We start from the raw sequence: 25,223 nt of genomic DNA, 5'->3' as shown, positions 1-25,223 counted from the left end.
TACCAAACGGCGCTGGTGAACCGCTTTCCGATTGGTCGGCTGTTCTGGCCTATGCGCGAGATTTAAATGTTATGATAATGCAGTGGTGCATACACAGACAAATAAAGGAAAGACCAGCAACGCAGCATGCCTTTTGTTTCATGGTCGTCTCGGTAGACTGGCCTTTTCATATAAAAATCGTGATGGCAGTCGCGTAGCAACCATACTTACTTTGTGAGTTCTCAGGGCAGAAACATGGCTTCACGCGAATCAAAACATAACACGCAAGCAGTTTCATAAACACGTCCAATGAGTAAAATCAGACAGTATTGATAAATGACTTTCAAATTTGGTTCAAACACACTCATTATATATTCATAAAAATGTGAGAGGAAATTTTAAAATGGTAAAACTCACCTCCTCGAAGTTAAAAACTTTCATGTTTTCGCCAGCACGCCGATTCCGCTCAGCGCCACACGACAACAACAACACGAACTTTGCCGAAAATATTTTCGCTTAAAAATTGGCGGAAATCCGGAAACTACCGAAGGGTGCATGGTTGGCACTCTTCGAAAAAAAGAGACGAGAGCTACTTGAGGCGAGGCGTACATGGAGGGCTTACGTAACCGCTTCACACCTTGAACAATACCCGTTGCCAGTCTGTCTCTCTATTTGTCTGTGGTGCATAGAGTGAGGCGACTGTCAGCGAACGAGAACGCAGAGGAAAAGAAGCAAAATTTGAAACGATGTCATCTCTGCGTACGATTTTGATCAGATTGAAGTCATACAAAACTACTCAGTACACAAAACAGTCAAACAGAATAAGTAATCGCATATTTTAATACACAGAAATGCAAACCACATGTACAAAATAATGAGTGATGTATGAAATCGCCTTCCTTTCAAGTAGTGCTATTGCACAGTACTGAAGATTTTCCATAATTCATCATGATTTGTACACGGAAACTCCTCAGTGAAATCTACTGTGTCTCCCATGTGTAGACAAATTCACAGACTAGTTTTTTAAATTCTGAAATCGTACTCTTGAGGACACCATTCTTCTCAATTCCCATTTTAAATGATTTAGAAAAGTATGCTTAATTGATTGAGAGAGGAGATAGCATTTTTGTGAAATTTTCCACTGATTGTATCTTAAGCCATACAGAATAATGTAATGAAAAGTAGGGAGACTAGTGCACCTGTTTTATGAAACAAAAGGAAATTGATTTTTTCCAAACAGAAAGACAAAAGATATTTGCATGCTAAGTATCCACAGAGAATGACCCCTTCAGTTTGTCATAACTTGCTGCCTAAAAGTATGGCATTTGTAGTACCTGCAGAATGTGACTTTTACCGTTGTTTAATGGTTTCTTTGGAATTTATACTGAAATATCTAATCTTACTTTCAATAGATATAATTAATCAAATATCTAAGGTTTTACATTATTGCTTACAGGCAGTACTGAAAAAGTTATAAAAAATTTAATGTCGTGTGTACAAATCTAACTGAATTGTGGGTAATTTATTGTACTGTATATTCCTATTTGTATCGTCCATAGACTTACATATTCAGAATAAAACTATGTTCTATTTCTACTTTTACAACAACATTAATTTTGTTGTCATAGGGAAAGATCAAATAGAGGTCATATGTAAGGTTTGACACCTGAACTGTCTGTTGAAGAATGCCACTCTACATCTGTTTTGTACAAATAAAGCCCTTCTGATTCAATAGACCCCGTTTAACAAAAAATGAAGACTTCCGTACGAGGTCGGTTTAACGATGGCGCGAAAATGTACATATCAGTACAGATTTTTTGCCTGCATATAGATCAAAATATCTGCACAATATTCACAAATGAAACAAATCATAGGCGTAAGAAGTATGATGCAGATGATAAATGCAGTGCGACGAATCGTTAGGCACGGGCAGCGGCACAGGGGGACGGAGGGAGGGAATGTACAAGTAAGGAATGTGTTATACATGTGTATTATTTTTCATGATGATGATGATGATGATGATGATGATGACAAATGATAATAAATGATGATATTAATGATGACAATAACGATGATGACAATGATTTCGTCGTCGTCGTCGACGATGACGACGACGATGATTGTTGTAGAATTTACAAGTTATCTGAACGCAACAAAAATATTCATTCTAGAGTTTTGTGCCCATTTGCAATTGCCTCACAAAATAAGATGCTGGAATACAGACTAAACATATTTATGAAGATTGTCTTCATTCTGCCTTACTGAAATGTTTCATTTCCCGAACGAGAATGAGGAAAGTGGATTTTTTGCTGCTTGCTGGGTATTACAAAAGAAAGGACCGACAAAACAATCGATACAATGTAGAGATATTCCAAATGAAAACTACCCAAAAGAGAAAATAATGTGATGAAATTTAAAATTTGAATTACAGTTTTCAAAATTTCATTTCAGATTTCACTACTCCTGGCGATAAAGGACTTTGCAAATTCTTCTCGCTCCCTTCCCATATGACTACTACCATACATCACAGATAAAATAGTTGTGTGTGAGTGATATTAGGACTGGTTTGTGTAAGATTTGTAAGATATGCAAAAGTTGCTTTAATTATTTCCTGTTCAGTGCAACAGCAGCAAAGCAGAGATTTTCATAGGACTATATTGTTTCCTTACACAATAAAATGTTTACAACATCTAAAAAGCATAAGCATAAATTGCTGTGCAATTTCTAGCGCTCAGGGCTGCCTTTTTCTCGGTGATTACGAAAATGGAAAATCGCTATATGCTCCCTTTGAAACGAGGATTTAAGGTTTGGATTTCGTCATCTCTAAATCTCGGCTTTGAAACGTGTATCTCTATGTTATTTGTATTCAAGTGTTCAAACTTACACGGTGACTCTGACCTTTAAAGAGGGACTTTGCATCAAAGCAAATGAAGCAATTATTCCTCCTAAAGATGTGGGCATCTGCCCTAACCTTGTATTTCTTTCCAACTTGAAGTATTAAACTTCGAAAAAAAACATTGTCTTCACTCGGCTTCATTAAAATCCTTCATCGGTATTAAAATGAAGAAAGTGGATTTTGTGCTGCTTGCTAGAAATTACAAAAGAAAGGACTGACGAAACAATCGATACAATGTAGACGCATTCCAAATGCAAACTTCTCATAAAAAGAAACTAACATGATGAAATTTAAAGTTACATTATTGTTGTCAAAATTAAATTTATGGTTTCAAAACATCATCTTCTCGCTCCCCAATCTTGCAGGCAAAATGGTTGTGTGTGAGTAATATTAATTTTTGTATGATTGATGAAGAAAATGCGTTGTTCCTTTCCTGTTTACTGCAACAGCAGCTAGGCAGAGAAACGTCTAAATGTAACGTTCTCTTATACAACACAAAAGCTGACAGGCTGTTGTTACACTTCCATATATACATGTATATTCAAATCTGGCATCGATTGCTGTGCAATTTTTCAACTTATTAACTTTGTATGCATGTCAAATTATTAGCACCATGCCTTACCTTCTCTTTGTATTTATGAAATTTAAAAATCACTATCTGCTGTCATTGAAGCAAGATTTTAATTTCATAATCTCTCAATCTCGGCTTTAAACTGTTTATCTCTCTGCTCTCTTTGTATTGAAGTGTTCAAACTTACACGTTGACTGTAACCTCTAAAGAGAGGGATGGCATCATGACAAACGGTGCAACTATTTCTCCTTTAGGATATGGGGATCTGCAGGGTTATAAAGATTCAGTGACGTTATCGGTACCTCATTACCCAAGATGCACTGTTCCCAGTCTGGCCAAAACTTTTCTTTCATTAGTTGGCAATATTTCTCGAGATTCTTCAGATCACCTAAAATTTTAGAATAATTAAATTATGTATATTTTTCATTTGCTATTGGTTTACTTTAACTCAAAATACTGCTAAATATTAGTAAGGCAACATTACAAAAATATTTCCCCAATGATAATTCTTGGTATACCGATTGGTGTGACATAGTAACATATCTTATCATTGGCAATAATGACAAAGCAAGTGATAGTAAATACCATGTTTATAGCTTTTGTTAGTCGAAGGAAAAGAATAGTCAGCATATTTACCACAACCAATAAACAAACCAAAACTAGAAACAGACCAAATACAAAGAGTTTTCTCTCACGTTTCGATTCTTGATAGTATCAATTCCTCATTTTCTGAAAAATATCTTGTGCAAATCCCATACCTTTCATCAAGATCTTTTGCGGTGAACCAGGAAAGAAGCACCATAATTGTTGGGCAAGCTGACCAAATATTGCACAATCGTATTCACATGGTTCATTGCCAAACAAGAACTTTTTCTCTCCTGAATAAATATGGGACAAAGATCGTGTCTTACTACAACTTCAAACAACGGGCTTAAAAGCCGTTAAAAATATAATGTGAATATTAGTACTGAAATAAACTTGAATTTGTTAATTTTATTTATTTATATATTTATATATTTATTTATTTATTTATTTTTCAATATGCAGTTATGTTGCCTATTAATTTCAATAGCAATTGCAGTTAAGGTACATCTATTGGCCATGTTGTCCTTCACACCTATGCCCATTGTGATGTTTGTCCTGCTGCCCAGTGTCCTTGGACTCATTAAAACTGTTGCCCTAAACTCAACCATTTGCTTCAGAGATTTGAACAAAACAACTTTCAAACTATGAACCATATAAATAAATATCGCCGTACATCATTCAGTGTCAACCAACACACAAAACCTATACCAATGTATATAAAATGACTCTTAATTTTGCACTATATCCATTAATTCCTGTTGAAATAAATGACAGGATAACAAGAGTAACGTTCTTTGTTGTTTTGAATATTTAAGAATGTTATGTTAAGAATATTTCATCACAACAATTTGCATATTTATGTCTCCATGCCAACTTCAAAAACGTTTATTGAATTTAATAATCTGATTCTAAAGAAATTGACCCAACAGATTATAAGAGCAAATATCACCAAATGAGATAAAAGTTGTACTTTGTATGACAATAAAGACGTCGATGTTTCTTTGAACGGAGTATTGAGTGTTTGATATATGATATTCAGCCAAATTTACTATTCTGACTTCGTAAACGTACACACAGAAACCTTGTCCTTATCCTTGTCACTTGAACATACAAAATATCTTCTGAAAAACTTACCCAGGAATGTTGAAAGTGCCCTTAGATCTTTCTTTACAATAGAAAATAGTTCCTGTTCGGTGTGACGTCCTATGCCATGGCCGTACATTTGCTTCTTCAATTTCCTCCTCACAAAGGGGAAGATCAGGTACTTCACTGTCATTTTTAGTATTGCACTAATACTAGGCCACTCTGCATGATCTTGACGAAATAACCAGTAAGCATGGCCCCTGAAAGAAGTAACAGAATAATCGATCATTGATGTACATATCATATGCATCTCTCAGATAGCTGTATAAGTCTATGCTGTTAATCACTTCACTAAAAAACTCAATAAGTGCCAATTACTTTACTAAATAAGTGTTCTTAAACTTGTACAATTACATTGATTATGTCTGCCTGCCTTAGAAAACATTCACACACACTTAATTAATGGTTAATGACCTAAAGATACTTGGTAAGAAAATATCTTAGAATTTGTATTTTTTTAAAAGTCTGCAGATGAACATCATTTTGTGAACTAGATAAAATATATTGCGTGACTGTGCACAGCATTGTCCATGCGCTGCAGCATCAAAGAAATCCATTATATTCATGAAATTAGCAAACTCACTGTAAAATTCACTCGGCAGCTCATCTACTTAACAAACTTATGATCAACCGAATGAGATTCCTGGCTAACCGCCTTCTTCCATGGAGTCGCGCTTCTAGCACTTTAATAAATGCATAGACAATTTAGTGAATTGGATAAAAATACAGTGTGTGACTGTGCACAGCATTGTCCACGCAGCGTCAAAGAAACCATTGGGCATTCATAAAATTAGCAAACTCACAGCAATTCTATGATCAACCGGATAAGATTCCCGGCTAGCCTACTTATTCCATGGAGTCGCGCTTCTACCAACGTGCAAAGACAAAAGTTGGCAAACAAAAAATGTACTTTTATTCGACCACAGTCCAGACCGTGGTTCAAATATCTTTGTTCTCTTCTAAGCAGTTTCCTTATGTCGTATTTATTTATATCACTGCCATTTTATTCCTAGTGCCTTTCCCAGCTGAGGATACTATCCATCTAAAATATTTGTAATTCCGTTATCCCTCGATCTGGCTATCCATAAAATTGACAGTATAAGACAATGTTTGGGTTCCTCGAAACTACAACGTATACAAGTATCAAATTATACAGCTGATTCAACACGAGGATCTTGAAACCTTTCCGCGTATGCTCACTTTTCGTAGGGTCAAAGTCAAACGCTAACACCTGACAGTATTTGGCCATAACACACTATTTCACCGAAGTTTAACTTCTTTACTCAAAATCGTTCACAATTAACAGAAACGTTCGAAAATCTCCTATCTTACATTTATTATTTTCGCAATTTTTCACATTTTTCGTATTTTATGAATGTTAATAGCGACAGCGAGAAGACAGCTCTGTTAAATGTGGAATTCAATTGCAAAGAATGAATAAATGATTATCTGTGTCTTATCGACAGAAACTGTCACATATAAACAGCAATATTATAAAATCCCTATATTTTGATAATCACAGATTATCAACGTTGCTCATTTAGGATTTTGAAAGTTTCAATCAAAGGCTTTTTAAATCGACAACCATACCAGAACATGTTCTCTTCAGCCATTTTCTGAAAAGCTCTCCCAACTGCTCTCTCTTCTGGATTCAGATTCTTGTTCAGATCAATCTTGAATTCCTCGTTTAAAAATTCAATAATAAGATTGCTATCGCAAATCTTGAGACCATTGTATTCGATCCATGGTATCTTACCCTTTGGACCTTTCCCTTTTCCCAGTGCAACCTGTAATGTAGTAGGAACATCCTTAAAAATTACATCATTTTTGGATTTATATGGTTGTATCGAGAGGAAAAGACTAAGAAAGAAATTGAATACTGGTACATACGTGTACTTGTATGACTTTGAAGTATTTTAACTGCAAATTATGACAACAAAGTAAGGCACACTAGGCTTACATTTTCCTTGGCGATGTTTTATGGACAGAATGCAAGTTGTATCGAGGTTAAAATTTATCAACGTTCGCATTTTCAAATAAATACACAGTATGTTAATGATAATTTACAGATGTATGGGTAAATTTTGAAATCATATTTGAGATCGAGTATTTATTTGAATTTGGGGTCTGAACCAGCTCTTTGAGATTGAGAGCTGGACTCTGAGGGGTTCAGATCTCACAGGCATCAGAGCTGTATTGAATCCTCTCTGAGGACATTCTGCCGCTCTTACCGTCTCAAAAGTCAAATCTACCTGTTGATGGTATGATTCATCGTCTTATTGATAAACTTACCTTGTAAGGAATCTTGGCAAACTTCAGATACGTTTCTAATTTTAGAGGAAACGGTGAAAAAAGGCATGGCATATCTCTCCATCGTCTCACACCACATAGAATCACAGTGTCTTTTGGGTATGCTACACTCGCCCCTGGCCTGTCATTGATGAAGAAAAACGGCTCTCAGTCAAACGATTCAACTGACCGATCAATGATGACACATGAAAAACTTAAATTTAGTTCCATATTATAAATTATAACACTCCATTTCATTTGTAAAAATTGCTCTACTGGTCAGCAGTTTTAGTATCAATTACTTAACCTTTTCTATGGTAGCATTTTAGTATTTATTGTAAAATCTGCTCTGTGATAGCAGTTTGAGTATCAATTAAACAACTGCTCTACTGGTCAGCAGGTTTTAGTATCAGTTGTAAAAACTGTTCTACTGGTAGCAATTTGAGTATCAAATGCTGCAATGGTTCAGGTGTCACACAACACTAGAAGCGTCAGAGATTTTTATGACAGAGAAAATATTCACTTTGACCAAAAACATATTCAAGTAAGCCTGCTGGCTTACCTTTAATTAGACAATATTATCCAAACTTCACAACGTTTGTCTTTAGAATGTACAATCAGTGATTGCAATGCCAGATAAATAGCTTTGCTATGAGATTATTGGAAGAGACACATTTCACTCAAGGCCAATGATGTATAGTTGACTGATAATATTGGTGTCATTCAAGCTTAGGATGACACCAGTCGCTTCTGTAAGCTCACCAAATCATGTAATTGGCCGTCTGATATGACGATCGTGTACTCTGTAACCATTATGTGGTAAAATTGACAGTATTTTGACTTTGTACAGGCGCCTTGATATAGCATGTGGCACCTGGATAATTCCTCTTTTATATCGGGATTATCAAGCTTTTCTCTGTCAATCATGTGCCACTGAATAGCCTTGAAATGTTTGTTATGTGAGTGCAGTAGGTTACAAATCATATGCAGAGCGCTTATCGGTTCGAAGTCCACAGTAATTATTGGTCTGTAGGCAAATTTGTCATACGTATTTGCTTGTACTGCTCTCGTTATGACAGTCGATTCTTCAGTCGTGTTGGTAATCTTATATTGTATCGCTTTTCATTTGGAAGTCGTTGATAACAATGAATAACAATATTCATCTTCCACTAAAACTTACGAAGTTCAGAAATCTTCATGAGGAAGGAGTTCAGGCACAGACTTTCTCCTTACCTTTAATTGCAAACTGCAAAACGCGATTTGTTGAAACGCGGTAGAGATGGACAGCTAGCTGCATATTTTATGGTTAATGCAACGCCCCTTAGTCACGTACTATACCCTTTTATGACGAGGCAATCGACACTTTGGCTCCAACTTCGCTAGCCAAGGGTATTTCTTTGAGCAGAGACTCTCCCTCGAAACAATTATGCTACGCCGACCTAACCAAGCCTAACCCAAAAGTTCTGTAACTACAGATAGTACACAGAAAACGAAGTACAGTGTAGCACGAACAGAAAACATAGTTAAGTGGCGAAACAATATGCTCTGTACGTAATTATGGGGAGGACAAAATGTTTAGTGCAGGATAAGATGTAGGACAGTATTATCACTTATTCTGTAATATTATTGTCCTTTGCCATGTTCGGCGCTACTAGCATTCGTTGTCCTTCGCCAATTTCACTGAGCACGTGCTGTCCGTCATTCTACTCTATAGTTAAAATAATCTCTTCACTATAGGCTGAACTGATAACATTATCCATCACTAAATTCCGCATTGAAAAATATTGTTCTCATTCTTTCTGTTCTCAGAAACAATGTCGTTCGACGTCCTTTAATGTCCTTCATTTTAGTCTGCCTCATCACTGTGATTCTGATGATAAAGTTTAATGTGTTTTGGCACATCCAAACTCCAAGTCACGACTCCTAGTCCACCTTACCATTGTGAATTACATTCGACGAACTGTAAGCTGATCACCTTTCCCACTCACCTTGACGATCGCTGAAAAAGTACAACATACACCGTAGCAGCTATGATCACACTGCAAGCGACTACAAACAGACCAGGTTGTGAGTGGTAGAGACTCTCCAGAAATGCAACCATTTCTTTAGCGCAATACTTTGCCGAATGCTAAACGTAGTCGCCCACTTCTTTACCGTCTACTGACGTTGGTGTTCAAAAGGGCAGCATTTTATGATGCCAGCTTTGCGTTCGAACAATGAAATTAGGTCACCCACTCGGACGATGGTGACCATGGCAACGGTGACTTTCTTAGGAGACTGTTTCCGCTCTGTTCTGAATAAGAGCATGTTTTTGTCTTCGCTAGCTTTGGCGAGAAAATTCGGCTATATAAGTGGTCGTCGAACATAAAAGCTGACTCACTAGAAACGCATACTTTTTTGTCAACCCCCCAAAGCACAATTCCTCAATGCAAAGTTGGTTTCAGAAAACTCTATGACTTCTTATGACTAAGGTTCGAGAATTCCAATCAGTCTTCAACGCACACGCAGCTAGATGCTGGTACAGTATACCACTAAGAGTGGTTGCAACGCAACGCGAGTGGTTTGGCTGGACGAAACACGTGCGAAGCGCATTGAGATAGCTCTGAACATAACCAATCTGACATGTACTAAGATACATCACGGTCCCTTCATCACGGGAACTGCGGAGAAACCGGATAGCTGTTATAATAATAATAATAATAATAATCATAATAATAATAATAACAAGGCAGTATTGCTGAAGGCAATGAGTACTTGGGCAGAGATAGAGTAATTTTGAGGACAATATATACTACTATTCAAATATGGTCTTGAATTTCCTCCTGTCAATTAGGCATTTGATTAACTGGTTATTCAACGAAGCAATCGCATGACAACGGCAAAATATGTCTAGCAACTTTTGTGGAGTTTGAGGCAGGGGTTCTTTATTTATAGTGAAATTGCTTAAACTCCTTAAATATTCAAATTACAGCAAATTTCTTTTGTTCTCGATGGTAGATGTCTAATATTTAGATGGGCATATTTAGATTTCTACCCTATAGTTATCCCTATATACCAAAAATCGGACATCCAACTCTATTGGCTTGCTCAGAATTAGATATGCGAATAATTAATGAGGTACAATATGTGGTGTCATAAGGTGTCCCATCATACCAAATATGAAGGGTGTAGCACTTGTAGTTACTGAGTTGTGGACAAATATATATATTTGAGGTCAAAGGTCATTGAGGTCACGTGACAATTTGTCAAAATAATTGTATTGCTAAGTTATTCCTATATACCAAAAATCAGACCTCTAGCTCTATTGGCTCGCTCAAAATTAGATATGCGCATAATTAATAAGGTACAATATGTGGTGTCGTTAGGTGTCTTATCATACCAATATGAAGGATGTAGCATTTGTGGTTACTGAGTTGTGGACAAATATATATATTTGAGGTCAAAGGTCATTGAGGTCACGTCACATTTTGTCATAATAATTGTATTGCTAAGTTATTCCTATATACCAAAAATCAGACCTCTAGCTCTATTGGCTCGCTCAAAATAAGATATGCGCATAATTAATGAGGTACAATATATGGTGTCATAAGGTGTCCTATCATACCAAATATGAAGGGTGTAGCACTTGTGGTTACTGAGTTGTGGACAAATATGTATATTTGATGTCAAAGGTCATTGAGGTCACGTGACGTTTTGTCAAACAAATTATATTGTTAACTTATCCCTATATACCAAAAATCAGACCTCTAGCTCTATTGGCTCGCTCAAAATTAGATATGCGCATAATTAATGAGGTACAATATGTGGCGTCATAAGGTGTCCCATCATACCAAATATGAAAGGTTTAGCACTTGTGGTTACTGAGTTATGGACAATAATGTATATTTGAGGTCAAAGGTCACCAAGGTCACATGATATCTTGTCAAAATGTCTGAGATATCTGCGTGAACCGATGGACTCACTGATGGACTCACGGACGGATATGACCCAATCTATAAGCCCCCTGGACTTTATCCGTGGGGACAAAAAACTGTGTCACTGCATCCTTTAGGCAATATGAATACGATGAGAAACTAAATTTTATTTTTCTTGGCCTTATACATGAAAGTCTATGGAGAACTGCCTTATACATGGGAGTCTATGGAGGTGTAAACTAAAAAGTCCTCTAACACGGCCAAATTAGATCGCATTGTGAAACAAATCGACGTGCATCTGTATGGGGTTGGGTACTATTCTTGTGCAAAGTTTGAAAGAAATTGACCAGGGCATGTCTGAGATATCTGCGTGAACGGACGGACGGACGGACTGACATGACCAAACCTATAACTCCCCCAGGACTTCGTCCGTGGGCACTAAAAACAACGCAACAGTTATTACAGCTACACCGGCGGTAGGTTCATATCCAGAGCCCCGTACGGTCTGCCGCCGTCGCTTGAAAACAATCTCATAAACCTGGCCATATGGGCAACTGTGTATGAGCAGCTGGATGCTTGACTTCCCGGAGAAGGCGAGCTGTCACGTTCAAGCTCATTGTCGATCAAATTTCAGTAAATTTACCTTACCTAGATGAAATTTTGTCTATATGCTGAAATTTCGCCGAAGTTTGACAAAATTGCATCGATTTTTCAGGTTCATATCCGACATTTTTGAGTTTTGAGTGCAGACAGAAATAAGTTTTGAGGCAACATGGCTGCGACCCCATGTTGACCCCTAGCCCTGCGTACGATGCTATGTGCTACAGCTAACACACAGCATCGTACGCAGGGCTAGCGAGAGAGTTGCCGACATCGACGGTTATTTACGAGAAGTGAATAAAAGACTGTCATTTTTGGAAGCGATCGAGTAGCTGAGGTAGGCTGGGATACGACTTGGGCCCAAGAACGCTGAATTTCGGCAGTAATTTGGCTTTTTACGTCAAGTCCCAAAATGGATTTGAAGTCACCGACTACGTGCGCGTACGGTCTTTGCAGGGCTGTGGTGAGCGGGGCGATTAGCTGTAGCGGAACACACAGCATCGTACGCAGAGCTAGTTGACCCCAAGTGAAAATGTGTTTGCGATCAAATCTTCCTATATTTTTTTCAGAATTTTCGACAAAATCATTGCTTCTTACATCTTTTGTAAAATATAAAATATTAAAATAAAAATGCGATGTGCCATGTCTCCAGATTTCTAAAATATCGTTCGTTGACCGTTCGACGGAATACTCATTTCGCAAACTTGTGACGCAGTTGAAATTCAATACTGACCGCCAAATAATCTTAATGAGGCGAGATCATTCTAGACATCCTCCAAATTATCCAACCATTTGCGTTAGAGTTCAGCTCGCTTAGAGGATCATAACATTCTTCGGCCTTCGTTTAGATCGACCCTAATCTCTCCCATTTAGGAAATAAATACACAAGCTACCTTGACAAAACTTCGTGCACCATCCAGGACCAAACACACTACAAATCTGTCTTGACGTCATCATCTCCTTACATGGTAATCGGCATACCGTATTTTTTAGCAAAGGAGACACAGAATACGTCGGAGTATTCAGTTTCAAAACGTATTACATTGTGTGATGTTGTCAAAAAAAGGTAATGTTACTGCAGTGGTATAAATTACAAAACACAAAAGTTCAAATCATTTTATTTTGGACTGGCTTTACCCAACATTTCATATTGTTTCTTATGCCAGATTTGACCACGTGCTTACTGGCGACCCCTTTACATGCAAATTTTGTGTCAAATGGTGTGTTCTCCTGGAAAAACAAACGTACGATTTCTATATGAAGGAGGCGAAATTTGCCCTCAAAACTCGAAACCACCCCTTATGGGGTGTACCTAGCTATTTTGAACGAGCTTCTCGAATCTGCAGCTCTATTTCGAAATGATGGTCTGGTTTTCTTTTCTCAGCTCAAGGATAAGTGTTTCTCCATCACTGTGGGCATTACTATTCTCAACTGGGGGTACAGTTTCCAGTCGTAATGTTTTTCATTGTGTCCGGGATATAAAACCTTTCCTTTTCACAATTTTACTTCGATTAACACTAGTCCACATCTTGTCAGCGATTAAACATGTTTTCAAGTTTAAATGTTAAATTCTGGTCTCGAGCCCTCTTGTTCGACCAAACTGAAATTACCCCTCCCACTTTGGCTCGTCCAGTAGGTGTAGCAAGGGTCGTGCCATCGCCTAGGAAACGGAGGGTGCATTAATTGTTGCATTTCGATGCACATTTTGATAATATTCAGAAGATTTTGTGGCAAAAACTCAGATAGAGAAGCATTAATATTCACATCTCACTTATTCAAGACTGGCTGAGAGCAGCACTTCCATTCAGTTAACATCATTACGCCATTTATTATGCCAAGAAAGATGAAGCCAAGACATTTTGCCCTCCCTGGTCTCAGCCAGGAATGGTTATACCTTACAGAGTTTTTTCCCACGGAATGAAAACAAATGTACTTGGGCTGAGGCCCAAGTACAATAATAATAAAGTAGATCTTAATGTATTACATTTTAAAAAGTAAGACTCTGCAAGTTGCTCATAATGACGACTCTTGCTTTGTTTAGTTTTCCAAAATGAATAATGCCTTTATGTATGATTGTCAACTGACTCACTGATAAATTGTGGTTAGAGTACTGATAATGATGTGCCCTATCATCATAGCCGCTTCAGTGCAGCCCTCGATATATTGGTTTAATATTTCGTGGTGTGCTCTAGTTCGATCGATCATGGAAAGATGTATGATATTAAAGTATCCTGAGTCTTTTCTGATACGCCTGAAGGCCTACCCGGAGTGTATCCAACCTTTACCACGATTGTCTACAGAATATACAAGAGTACTAAGATAATCAATGACTACTACGCCAGATAATCGTTTAAACGACATTTATATGAAATTATTCTAGGAGACTTAACTCCAATGCAGCTCACTCAAAGTGGACGTTCCGTAGCCGATTGATAACATTGATGTCATTCAAACCAGAGATGACACTAGTCTATTCTGTAAGCTCACCAAATGGCCGTCTAAAATGGCGATCGTGTACTCTGTATCCGCGCTACAGCTTCAATTCGATAAAATAAACGATTGACGTGTGTGAGTATTTGACGCTGTGCAAGCTTCTGATGTAGCACTCGAATGAGCTGTTTTTTAATATCAGCGCATAAAACTTTCCTCTATCAATCATATGACAATGAATATTCTTGAAAATTTTGTATTGAGTGCAGTAACGGTTCATTTGGTGAGTGTTTACCGGTTAAAAATCCAAAATTATTTGTTAAGGCATTCGCTCTACTGCAAAGTGTATCCAGTACGCAATAGGTGTACACAGGCTAGCACTTAATTTTGACATTATTATTAAATATTTCACAGTTGTACACGTAATAAACTTTAAATGCTGCTCTCGTAGATTCATTTTCCAAGTGAATTCTGCTCACTAAATTGATTTTTTGTATGTTAGAGTTTAGTTAAACTTAAAAGTTGGTCAGACGCATTTTATTGCCGTGTTTGACAATACCATTTGTCGCCAAGTCTGGAGTGTCAATGTTGATTGGATGTAATAATTTGTGTCAGCTTAGTCTTGACCGAGAAAGTACAAAGATATGTGAATTAATTCATTATTACTTGCTATTGCTGACATTTGTTTCCTTTGCCAGTTTTTATGCAAATTTTATAGTTAACGCAGCGCCGCTTAGTCACGTGTTATGCCCTCTTGCGACATGGCAATCGACACCGTGACGATGGCTGATGTGAACATCTGTATAAAGGTTACACAAAGTTCACAAATTTTATGAAGCTCCGTGCGGTCACGATGAGATGGTCACTTTTAATGTACTTTGATGCATCCAAAATCCTAGTGACGGGTTCAAGTCTACTCTACAAACTACAATTGTATTAAACGAACTGTTTCACCGTTGCCACTCACCTGTACGATCGCCGACCAAATGCAACGTGCAATGTAGTCGCTATGATTACGCTGCCAGCGACGACAAACGAACCAGTTTGTGCGTTGTAGAGATTCTCCAAAAATGCGACGACCATTTTTGGCGCAAGGCTTTGCCAAAAGCCAATCCCAGTCACCCACTTCTTTACTGTCCGCTCACCTTGGCATCAAGGGCAGTATTTTGTTTTGCAAACTTTGGTCCTAGTGTTAAAGGTCACTGCATCATCAAACACAATGGAGGTGGTCAGTGGGCTTAAGGTCGCGTAGTATGTATCGCTCCTACCTTTCATGCAAGACATGACCACCAATCATCAGGATTTTTTTTCTAAAATATAATCAATGCCGCATTCACCAAATTTAAAAGTAACAAATTCCTCTCCTGATGAAATTGATCAAATGATACCACCTGAGTGATTTACTTGTTACAGGGTTGTGTGTTTAACGTGTTGCCACTGCTGGGGTATTAATTGTCTAAAGTTCAAAGAAATACACAAAACTAGCAGATATATTTTTATTCCAAATGCCGCGCTTTGCAGGAGCCAACCACGATGTGCTTTTAAATACAATGCAAAACAGACGATAACAAGGGCACTGGTGAACTGTTTTTCAATTGATCGGCTGTTCTGGCCTATGCGCGAGATTTAAATGCTATTTAATATCGCAGTGGAGGCATAGAGTGAGGCGAACGACAACGCAGAGGAAAAAAGCAAAAGTTGGAACGATGCCATATCTACGTACGATTTTAATCAGATTGAAATTAAATCACACAAAACTACTCAATACACAAAACAGCCAAACAGAGTAAGCATTCTCATATTTTAATACAAAGAAATGCAAAGCACAAAATAATGACTGATGTATTAAATCGCTTTCCTTACAAGCAGTGGTATTGTGGCTACATTCGTCTTTTTTTAGTCTATAGACTTACATATTCAGAATAAAACAGTGTTCTATATCTACTTTTACATCAACATTAATTTTTTGTTGTCATAGCTAAATATCAAATACAAGTCTTATCTAAGGTGTGACGCCTGAACTTGTTATTGAAAAATATCACTCTTCCGCATCTGTTTTGTAAAATAAGCCCTCTGATTCAACTGATCCCATTTCTCACAAAATTGAAGACTTTCTAACGAGGTCGGTTTTCACGATGCTACAAAATGAACGTACAAGTACAGATTTTTCCCTGCATATGGATCAAAATATCTACAATATCTACAAATGAAAATAGTCTTAGGCGTAGGACGTATAATGCATATGATAAGTACAGTCGGACGAATTGTTAAGTGCAGGCAGAGACAGAGGGGAGGCTTGTACAAGTAAGCACGTGTTATACATGTGTACTTATGATGATGATGATGATGAGGATGAGGATGATTTGTGTAGAATTTACTAGCCATCTGAACATCAAAAATATACATTCTGCACTTTTGTTCCCATTTAACTCACAAAACAAGATGTTGGAATACACGATAAACAAACTTAACACGATTGGAAATAATTTTGGATAATTGGATGGTGAATTTATGTCGATTTAATCTACAAATGTTATCTCATCTGCTTTTCTTTTATATTACACACTTGTTTTTATGAGTAATTTACGATATTGCAACATTCACCTATATGGCACCTAACACTTCTGAGAAATTTGCAAAATATGAAAATCAAATTATCCAAAATTAGTTCCAGTGGTGTTACTTGTGAAAATTGTCTTTTGTCAAATTACAAAGAAAAAGACTGACGAAACAATCGATATAGTGTCGAGGTATTCCAAATGACAACTTCTCATAAAGAGAAACCAATATAATGAAATTTAAAATTACATTACTATTGTCAAAATTGTATTTCTGATTTCAAAATATGTTCTTCTCACTCCCTCTCAATGTCGCAGGTAAAAAGGTTGTATGAGAGTAACACCAATTTGGCATCGATTGCTGTGCAATTTCGAATTACGAAAATTAAAACTAACTTTCTGCTGTCTTGTAAACACGATTTTAATTTCACAATTTCTAAATCTCGGCTTCCAACTGTGTATCTCTCTGCTCTCTTTGTATTGAAGTGTTCAAACTTCCACATTCTGTAACCTCTAAAGAGAGGGATGGCATCATGACAAACGGTGCAATTATTTCTCCTTTAGGATGTTGGGATCTGCAGGGTTATAAAGATTCAGTGACGTTATCGGTACCTCATTACCCAAGATGCACTGTTCCCAGTCTGGCCAAAACCTTTCCTTCATTATGTGGCAATATTTCTCGAGATTCTTCAGCTCACCTAAAATTTGAGAAAATAAAATTATTCTGTATGTTTTGCATTTGCTAATGGTTTACTTTAACTCAAAATACTGCTAAATATGAGTAAGGCAGTATTACAAAAATGTTTCCACAATAATAATTCTTAGTGTACCGATGAGTGTGACATAGTAACATATCTTATCATTTAATTGGCAATAATAACAACGCACGTGATAGTAAATATCATGTTTAAAGCTTTTGTTAGTCGAAGGAAAAGAATAGTCAGTGTTTCACCTCAACAAATAAACAAAAGTAAAACCAGCAACATACCAAATACAAAGATTTTTCTCTCACGTTTCGATCATAGATAGTATCAATTCCACATTTTTCTGAAAAATATCTTGTGGGAATCCCATACCTTTCATCAAGATCTGTTGCGGTGAGCCAGGAAAGGGACACCATAATAGTTGGGCAAGCTGGCCAAATATTGCACAGTCGTACTCACATGGTTCATTGCCAAACAAGAACTTCTTCTCCCTGAATAAATATGGGACAAAGACCGTGTCTTACAACAACTTCAAACAGCTGTTGAAAATATAATGTGAATATTATTTATTATAATATCGATTTCGTTGAATGTCATGGTACAACCTGGATTACATAGGTAGCTCCAGAGGAGAGCTACAATCCTCATGTGCCATTGGATGAAGAAACGTGATTTTAGGTAATAAAACATAACTCAAAGAAGTCATTTACTTTCTTTAAGAAAATTGATAAGTTAAAAAACGTACAGAAAGTGTGTGCCTTCAGCATATGGCTACTTCGGAAATATATTCTCGCAATTAATCGTAGAGAGATCTTATGAGTATTGTCAATCACATATAATTTTGTTGTTTGTTTTATAATTGCCTTTCATGACTTGTTGTTACTGTATGTCACTTTGCCTCAGTGACTCACTCACAATGCTTTTGTACATTTTCGCCGGTAGCCACAGGTATTGAAATACGCTTTTATATATTCTTTCTTTCTTTCTTTCTTTCTTTCTTTCTTTCTTTATTTATTTATTTATTTATTTATTTATTCATTTATTTATTTATTTATTTTCCCATATGCAGTCATGTTGCACATTAATTTCAATAGCAATTGCAGTTAAGGTACATTTATTGGCCATGTTGTCCTTCACACCTATGCCCACTGTGATGTTTGTCCTACTGCCCAGTGTCCCTGGGCTTATTAAAACTGTTCTCCTAAACTTACCAATTTTCTTCTGGTATTTAAGAGAAAACAACTTTCAAACTATGAACCATATTAATAAATAACGCCGAACATCGTTCAGTGTCAACCAACATACAAAAACCAAACCTATATATTTAAAATGGCTCTTAACTTTTCACCATATCCTTTAATTCTTGTTAAAATGCGTGGCCAGGACAACAAGAGTAACGTTCTCACTTGTTTTGCATATTAAAGTATATTAAGAATATTTCATTTGGGTTTAAAGAAACCATTACGATTCAAGTATCAAGACTGCTGTATTTGCATCTTGTTAGATCGATACCCACAATGATCTTTTCTGCTCCCTTAACAGTTTACCGATAACATCACAACACTTTGCATATTTATGTCTCCATGCCAACTTCGAAACCATTTTTTGAATTTAGTAATCTGATTCTAAAGAAATTGACCCAACAGATTATAAATGCAAATCACATCAGACAGACGTTGTACTTGGCATGACAATAACGACACCGATGTTTCTTTGAACGGAGTATTCAGTACTTGATATATGATATTCAGCCCCATTTATTATCCTGACCTCGTAAACGTACATACAGAAACCTTGTCCTTGTCACTTGAACATGTACAAAATTATCTTCTGAAAAACTTACCAAGGAATGTTGAAAGTGCCCTCAGATCTTTCTTTACAATAGAAAATAGTTCATGTTCGGTGTGACGTCCTATGCCATGGCCGTACATTAGCTTCTTCATTTCCCTCCTAACTAAAGGCAAGAGCAGGTATTTTCCCAATATTTTTAGTATTCCACTAATACTAGGCCACTCTGCATGATCTTGAAGAAATAACCAGTGAACATGGCCCCTGAAGGAAATACCACAATGATCAATAATTGACGCAAATATCATATGCATCTCACAGATAGGTGTATAAATATATGCTGTCCACTAGTGTTCACCAAAAAAAACTAAATATGTGTCAATTAGTTTCATCCGAAAGTCCCTAAACTTGTATCAATAACATTGATAATGTCTTCATACTTTAGAAAACATTCACACGCAATAGACTGAATGTATAATGACTGAAAGATATTTAGTGAATTGGATAAAAATACAGTGTGTGACTGTGCACAGCATTGTCACGCAGCGTCAAAGAAACCATTGGGCATACATAAAATTAGCAAACTCACAGCAATTCTATGATCAACCGAATAAGATTCCCGGCTAGCTTACTTATTCCATGGAGTCGCGCTTCTACCAACGTGCAAAGACAAAAGTTGGCAAACAAAAAATTTACTTTTATTCGACCACAGTCCAGACCGTGGTGCAAATATCTTTGTTCTCTTCTGAGCAGTTTCCTTATGTCGTATTTATTTATATCACTGCCATTTTATTCCCAGTGCCTTTCCCAGCTGAGGATACTATCCATCTACAGTGTTTGTAGATATCCGCTTCCCTCGATCTTTCCATTCAGATAGTTGACAGCATGTGACAATGTTTGGGTGTCTCGAAATTACAACGTATATCAGTATTAGATTATACAACCGGTTCAACACGTGGATCTTGAAATCTTTCGGCGTATGCCCACTATGGCTGAGGTCAAAGTCCAACGCTAACACCTGACAGTTGCATGTTGAAGAATACGGCCGTCATCGACTCATCGGACGAGAGGATCAGGTTCGTTTTGAAACACGAGATTTGGATATGACACACTATTTCACCGTAGTTTAAATTCCTTACCCAAAATCGTTCAAAAATAACAACAACATTCGTAAATCTCCTATCTTACATTTATTATTTTTCGCAATTTTTCATATTTTTCGTAATTTATGAATGTTACAAGCGACAGAGAGAGGACAGCTCTTTTGAATGTAGATTTTTTATTGCCAAGAATGAATAAATAATCAGTTGTGTCTTATCAACGGAAACTGTCTCATTAACAGCAATATCATGAAATCCTTGTATTTTGATTGACACCTCCTAATTGTTTATCATATACTATCGACGGTGAATTCTAAGGCTTTTTACATCGTCAGTCTTACCAGAACATATTCTCTTCAGCCATTTTCTGAAAAGCTCTTCCTATTGCTTTCTCTTCTGGATTCAGATTCTTTTTCAGATCAACCTTGAATTCCTCGTTTAAAAATTCAATAATAAGACTGCTATCGCCAATCTTGAGACCATTGTATTCGATCCATGGTATTTTACTCTTTGGACCTCTACCTTTTCCCAATGCAACCTAAAATGAATCGGTTAGTATTATTTAATTAGTCTGGTATAATCTAGAACGTTCTGTTAAGGTCATGTTTACTACAAAAAAGATATTTTTAGAAAAGCAATCAGAATATTAATGGAAAGTCTAGAATTTTCTACTCTGCTCTGCAGTACAGATTTTCACCGGACTTCTCGGAATTTTGCTTTTTTTGCATTGTGAATTCTGCACGGTTCAGACCTACATCAAGCCTATAGGCAAAGAAGAAATTACTTAATCGCTCATCAGTACCTGTCTGGAGTTAACTCCCTGGAGACTGTATTTAGGAGTTTTATGCCGTCCTAGCTAAGCTAAGTAATGTAATCTTTGCATTGTTTTGTAACTTGTCCCTGGCCTTAGTTGTTAAATTTAATAACTTCATTGTAAAGAAATAATTAGTACGGATTTTTTTAAAATTTGGCATTTCACATAGTAAACCGTATGCTTTTGTCGTGCTTTTTGCTCCAAAATGAGATTGGTTTTATTTTCCGTTGCCGTTCGTGATAATCAACATTTTTGTAGCAATCATTACTAAATATCATACAAAATTTCTTGCAATATTGTTATAAGAAGCGAATATCTATATTTTAGAATTATGCTGAGTAAAACAGGAAAATCTATATCAAAATAGGAAACATACAACTTTAATTGGGAACAATATTTCAAAAAGATAAATGCTGGAGTCTTATGACCAACAATTGATAAGCATCATACTCCTTATTAACTCTACAAACTCGAATTAAGCTCTGTATAGTCAACTTTTGTAAAGTTTCCTTGTTTTATGGTTTTTGCGGAAAGAAGTGAGACGTTTTAAGTTTACTTGTTCACACACATTAGCTAATGTAGCAGCGATGTCTATCTTGTCTGTCTGTGTGTTTGTTGACCCGATATCTCAAGAACGGCTCATAAGATCAGAATCAAATCTGGTACATAGATTTAGATTGCAAATGGCAAGAACTGCTTAGTTTTTGATAGGTGTGGCTTGCATACTTTTTGATCATTTGCATAATTAATGATTTTAGAAAAACGGATATACATTGGGAACGACTGCACACAATTTGATGAGATTTGATTAGATTTGCTACAAATGTTGATATTAAGGGGTGGCATTAAAGATATTGGCTAGTTTGGATATTTAATTAACTTTCGTAATTAGGGATGTATATCTGGATAGACTTGATAAAAAATGACGAAACTTTGTACTATGATTTAACATCGTTGAAAGTCATTAAGCATTTTCACTTCAGCCAATTCTTAACTTGCGTATGTCATGAACTTTCCTAATTAGGGATATATATCTTGATTGACTGCACAAATGAAACTTGATGAAACTTGCTATGTAAATTAAAGATAAAGTGGTTCAACATTATTGAAAGTCATTAAACATTCTCTCTTCAGCCAAATCCTAATTTGCATATTTAATGAACTTTCCTAATTAGGGATATATATCTTGATTGACTTGACCAATGTTGATGAAACTTGCTATATACATTGTAGATACTATGATGTAATATTATTGTAGTCATTAAGCATTTTACTCCAGCGCGCCAATTTCTAATTTGCATATTAAATGAACTATGTTATTAGGGATAGATATATCGATCGACTTGACAAAGTTGACGAAACTTTGTATGTTCATTAGATATACTATGATACAACTTTATTGAAAATATAGCCAATTCCTTATTTGCGTATTTAATGAATTTCAATTAAATATTTGTTGTTCTTTCCATCAGTATCATCTGATGATATATATATATATATATATATATATATATATATATATATATATATATATATATATATATATATATCATATTTTACATATACCGCATATTTTGCTTGATAATTTACCTTGTAGGGAATCTTGGCAAACTTCAGATACGTTTCTAATTTTAGAGGAAACGGTGATAAAAGGCATGGCATATCTCTCCATCGTGCAATACCACAGAGAATGACAGTGTCTTTTGGATATTGAGTAGTCGCCCATGTCCTGTTATCAAAACAATAAAAAATTGCTCTTGGTCAACCTGGATTCAAATGACTGATGAATGGTGACACACGGAATACTTCGTTTTATTTTCCATTTGCAATACTTCATTTCAATAATTTGTAAACACTTCTACTGGTAGCAGTTGTTTGTATGGATTGCGGTTTTATATATTGTTTACTAAACACTAGAAGTCGCAGGTATTTTGAATTAAAAAAAAACTGTGGTCGTGGATTGTCCAGCATGAAATCTTTTCTGATAAGCCCGATGGCTTACCTGGAGTGTATCCTAACTTTACCAATGATTGTCTACAGAATGACAAGTATACTAAGACAATCAATGACTACTATGCCGGTAATAGTTAAAATGGCGTTAACATAAAGTGAACGTTATAAAGTTGATTGATAACATTGGTTTCCTTCCAGCTTTTAAGGGGTCATTGACATGACAAGTAATGTGAACTGACTAATTTTTAAGTCCAGAGTGTAATTAATTAACTGTTCATAATTTTCCCTCCAACTGAAAATTTTTCAGCTTACTCTTCCGCACTCAAACTTCATTTTTACCCACCCCCACATAGTTTTACCTGTTTCCCCTTCACATTGTGAATTTTGGAAGCATCCTGCGCTGTGGTGAAAATAACGTGTCGATTTCCCCTACCATGCAAAAAAATCCCTTAAAATTTTATCATTCCCATGCAGACATCAAGCTCCCTTGAAACTTGCCTTGTGATAAAAATAACATGTCGATTTTCCCCTATCCCCGCTTTACAAGTAACTTCCCCTCTCCTCGTTCCCGGTCTCAAGGCCAATCAACCGATATCTATCCTACCCGACAAAAACTAAAATCTACCCCTGCCAGATAACAAAAATGTCCCCTGCATAAGCAAAATTAAAATTTCCCCTGCCTCCAAAAATTACTCCGGAATGGCTCCATTGGCTGCACCTGTGTAAGCTCACCACATGGCCGTCTGAAATGGCCATCGTGCTATCTGTATCCTCGATGTCTTTCTTTACATATTCAATTCGATAAAAGAAGTCCAACAGAGTTTAGTATTTAACGCTGTGCAGGTTTCTTGTGCACCCGTATGCTTTGTCTTTTAACGTCAGATCACCTGGCTGTGGGTCCATAGCTGTGGTGTTTTCAGACGGGATTCTGTCTAATACGGGTTCGTTTTGACCAATGACGGGGTTGAAAGTTGTAAAAATCAAAACCAGCCCGTAAAGGCAGAAATCTCGTCTGAAAACACCACAGCTATGGACCCACAGCTACAGATCATCAAGCTTCTCTCTGTCAATCATATGCAATTGTGTAGCCTTCAACGCACCTTAGTCACCCGTTACCCTCTTGTGACATGGCAATCGACAAGTTGGCTACTGTGAATATCTGTATAAAGGTTACACAGAGTTCACAAATTTTATAAAGCTCGTTACGGTTTGGGAGCAAACGATGAGATGATCTCTTAATGTGCTTCGGCTCATTCAAAATCCAAGTCACGGGTTCAAGTCCATTTAATAGTTTTAAATTGTATTAGACGAACTTTTTCACCGTTGCCACCTACCTGTACGATCGCCGACCAAATACAGCATACAACGTAGTAGCTATGATCACGCTGCAAGCGACGACAAACAAACCAGTTTGTGCGTTGTAGAGACTCCCCATGAATGCAACCATTTTATGCCCAAGGCTTTGCTAATGCTAAACGTAGTCCGCTCACCTTGTTGTTCACAAGGGCAGCATTTTATTTTGCAAACTTTGATCCTACTATGTTGTGTCAGAGGTCACTACGTCCTCTATCACTGGTATGTGAAGGAGGTCGTGTAAGTCGCCTAAAATATTAAAAAACGCAGAGTTGTATCGCTTCTACCATCTATGCAAAAATTGACTAATCTCCCCGGATTATTTGTCGCAAAAACAAAGTCAATGGCGAATTCACCGATTGTAAAAAGTAACATCCCACTCCTGATGAAAAAGATCAAATGATACCACCTGAGTGATTTACTTGTGCAGAGAGGGTTATGTTTGACATGGGTGTCAATTGTCTAAAATACAAAGAAGCACACAAAACTAGCAGATCTATTTCGATTTAAATGCCGCGCTTTCCAGGAGACAAAGAGGTTGCGTAT

General features: G+C 36.7%; 2 protein-coding genes across 3 annotated transcripts; both read right to left on the bottom strand.

Annotated features, from left to right (window-relative positions):
• Window positions 1-431: 431 nt before the first annotated feature.
• Window positions 432-15,567, bottom strand: LOC139119805 (failed axon connections homolog). Of its 2 annotated transcripts, none has more exons than XM_070683707.1 (6): window positions 15,375-15,567; window positions 7,467-7,605; window positions 6,765-6,961; window positions 5,166-5,374; window positions 4,205-4,324; window positions 432-3,834 (listed from the first exon to the last, which is right to left on the bottom strand). In XM_070683707.1, exons 1-6 carry the CDS (start codon window positions 15,488-15,490, stop codon window positions 3,686-3,688), a joined length of 930 nt encoding a protein of 309 aa, XP_070539808.1. In that variant the 5' UTR covers window positions 15,491-15,567; the 3' UTR covers window positions 432-3,685. The 2 variants fall into 2 exon arrangements, with proteins under 2 accessions (XP_070539808.1, XP_070539809.1); XM_070683708.1 differs by lacking the exon at window positions 15,375-15,567 and adding an exon at window positions 9,452-10,181.
• A 3,925-nt stretch (window positions 15,568-19,492) lies between these two features.
• Window positions 19,493-24,876, bottom strand: LOC139120587 (failed axon connections homolog). The gene is made up of 4 exons (XM_070685095.1): window positions 24,659-24,876; window positions 22,962-23,100; window positions 20,899-21,095; window positions 19,493-19,721 (listed from the first exon to the last, which is right to left on the bottom strand). The coding sequence occupies exons 1-4, from the start codon at window positions 24,769-24,771 to the stop codon at window positions 19,493-19,495; spliced, it is 678 nt and encodes a 225-aa protein (XP_070541196.1). The 5' UTR covers window positions 24,772-24,876.
• Window positions 24,877-25,223: the final 347 nt, after the last annotated feature.

The sequence above is a fragment of the Ptychodera flava genome, chromosome 20 (genome assembly GCF_041260155.1).
Source record: "Ptychodera flava strain L36383 chromosome 20, AS_Pfla_20210202, whole genome shotgun sequence".
Classification (NCBI taxonomy): Eukaryota; Metazoa; Hemichordata; class Enteropneusta; family Ptychoderidae; genus Ptychodera; species Ptychodera flava.
This window is presented reverse-complemented; position numbering and strand designations above follow the sequence as displayed.

Coding starts and splice junctions, on each gene's coding strand:
- LOC139119805 (XM_070683707.1), bottom strand. CDS start 15,490: ATGGTCGTCGCATTTTTGGAGAATCTCTACAACGCACAAACTGGTTCG. Junction 5,375..6,764: donor GCTGAAGAGAACATGTTCTG/GTATGGTTGTCG, acceptor TACTTCTTTCAG/GGGCCATGCTTACTGGTTAT. Junction 3,835..4,204: donor GCAAAAGATCTTGATGAAAG/GTATGGGATTTG, acceptor CTAAAATTTTAG/GTGATCTGAAGAATCTCGAG.
- LOC139120587 (XM_070685095.1), bottom strand. CDS start 24,771: ATGGTTGCATTCATGGGGAGTCTCTACAACGCACAAACTGGTTTGTTT. Junction 21,096..22,961: donor TTGCCAAGATTCCCTACAAG/GTAAATTATCAA, acceptor GATTCATTTTAG/GTTGCATTGGGAAAAGGTAG. Junction 19,722..20,898: donor GCTGAAGAGAATATGTTCTG/GTAAGACTGACG, acceptor TATTTCCTTCAG/GGGCCATGTTCACTGGTTAT.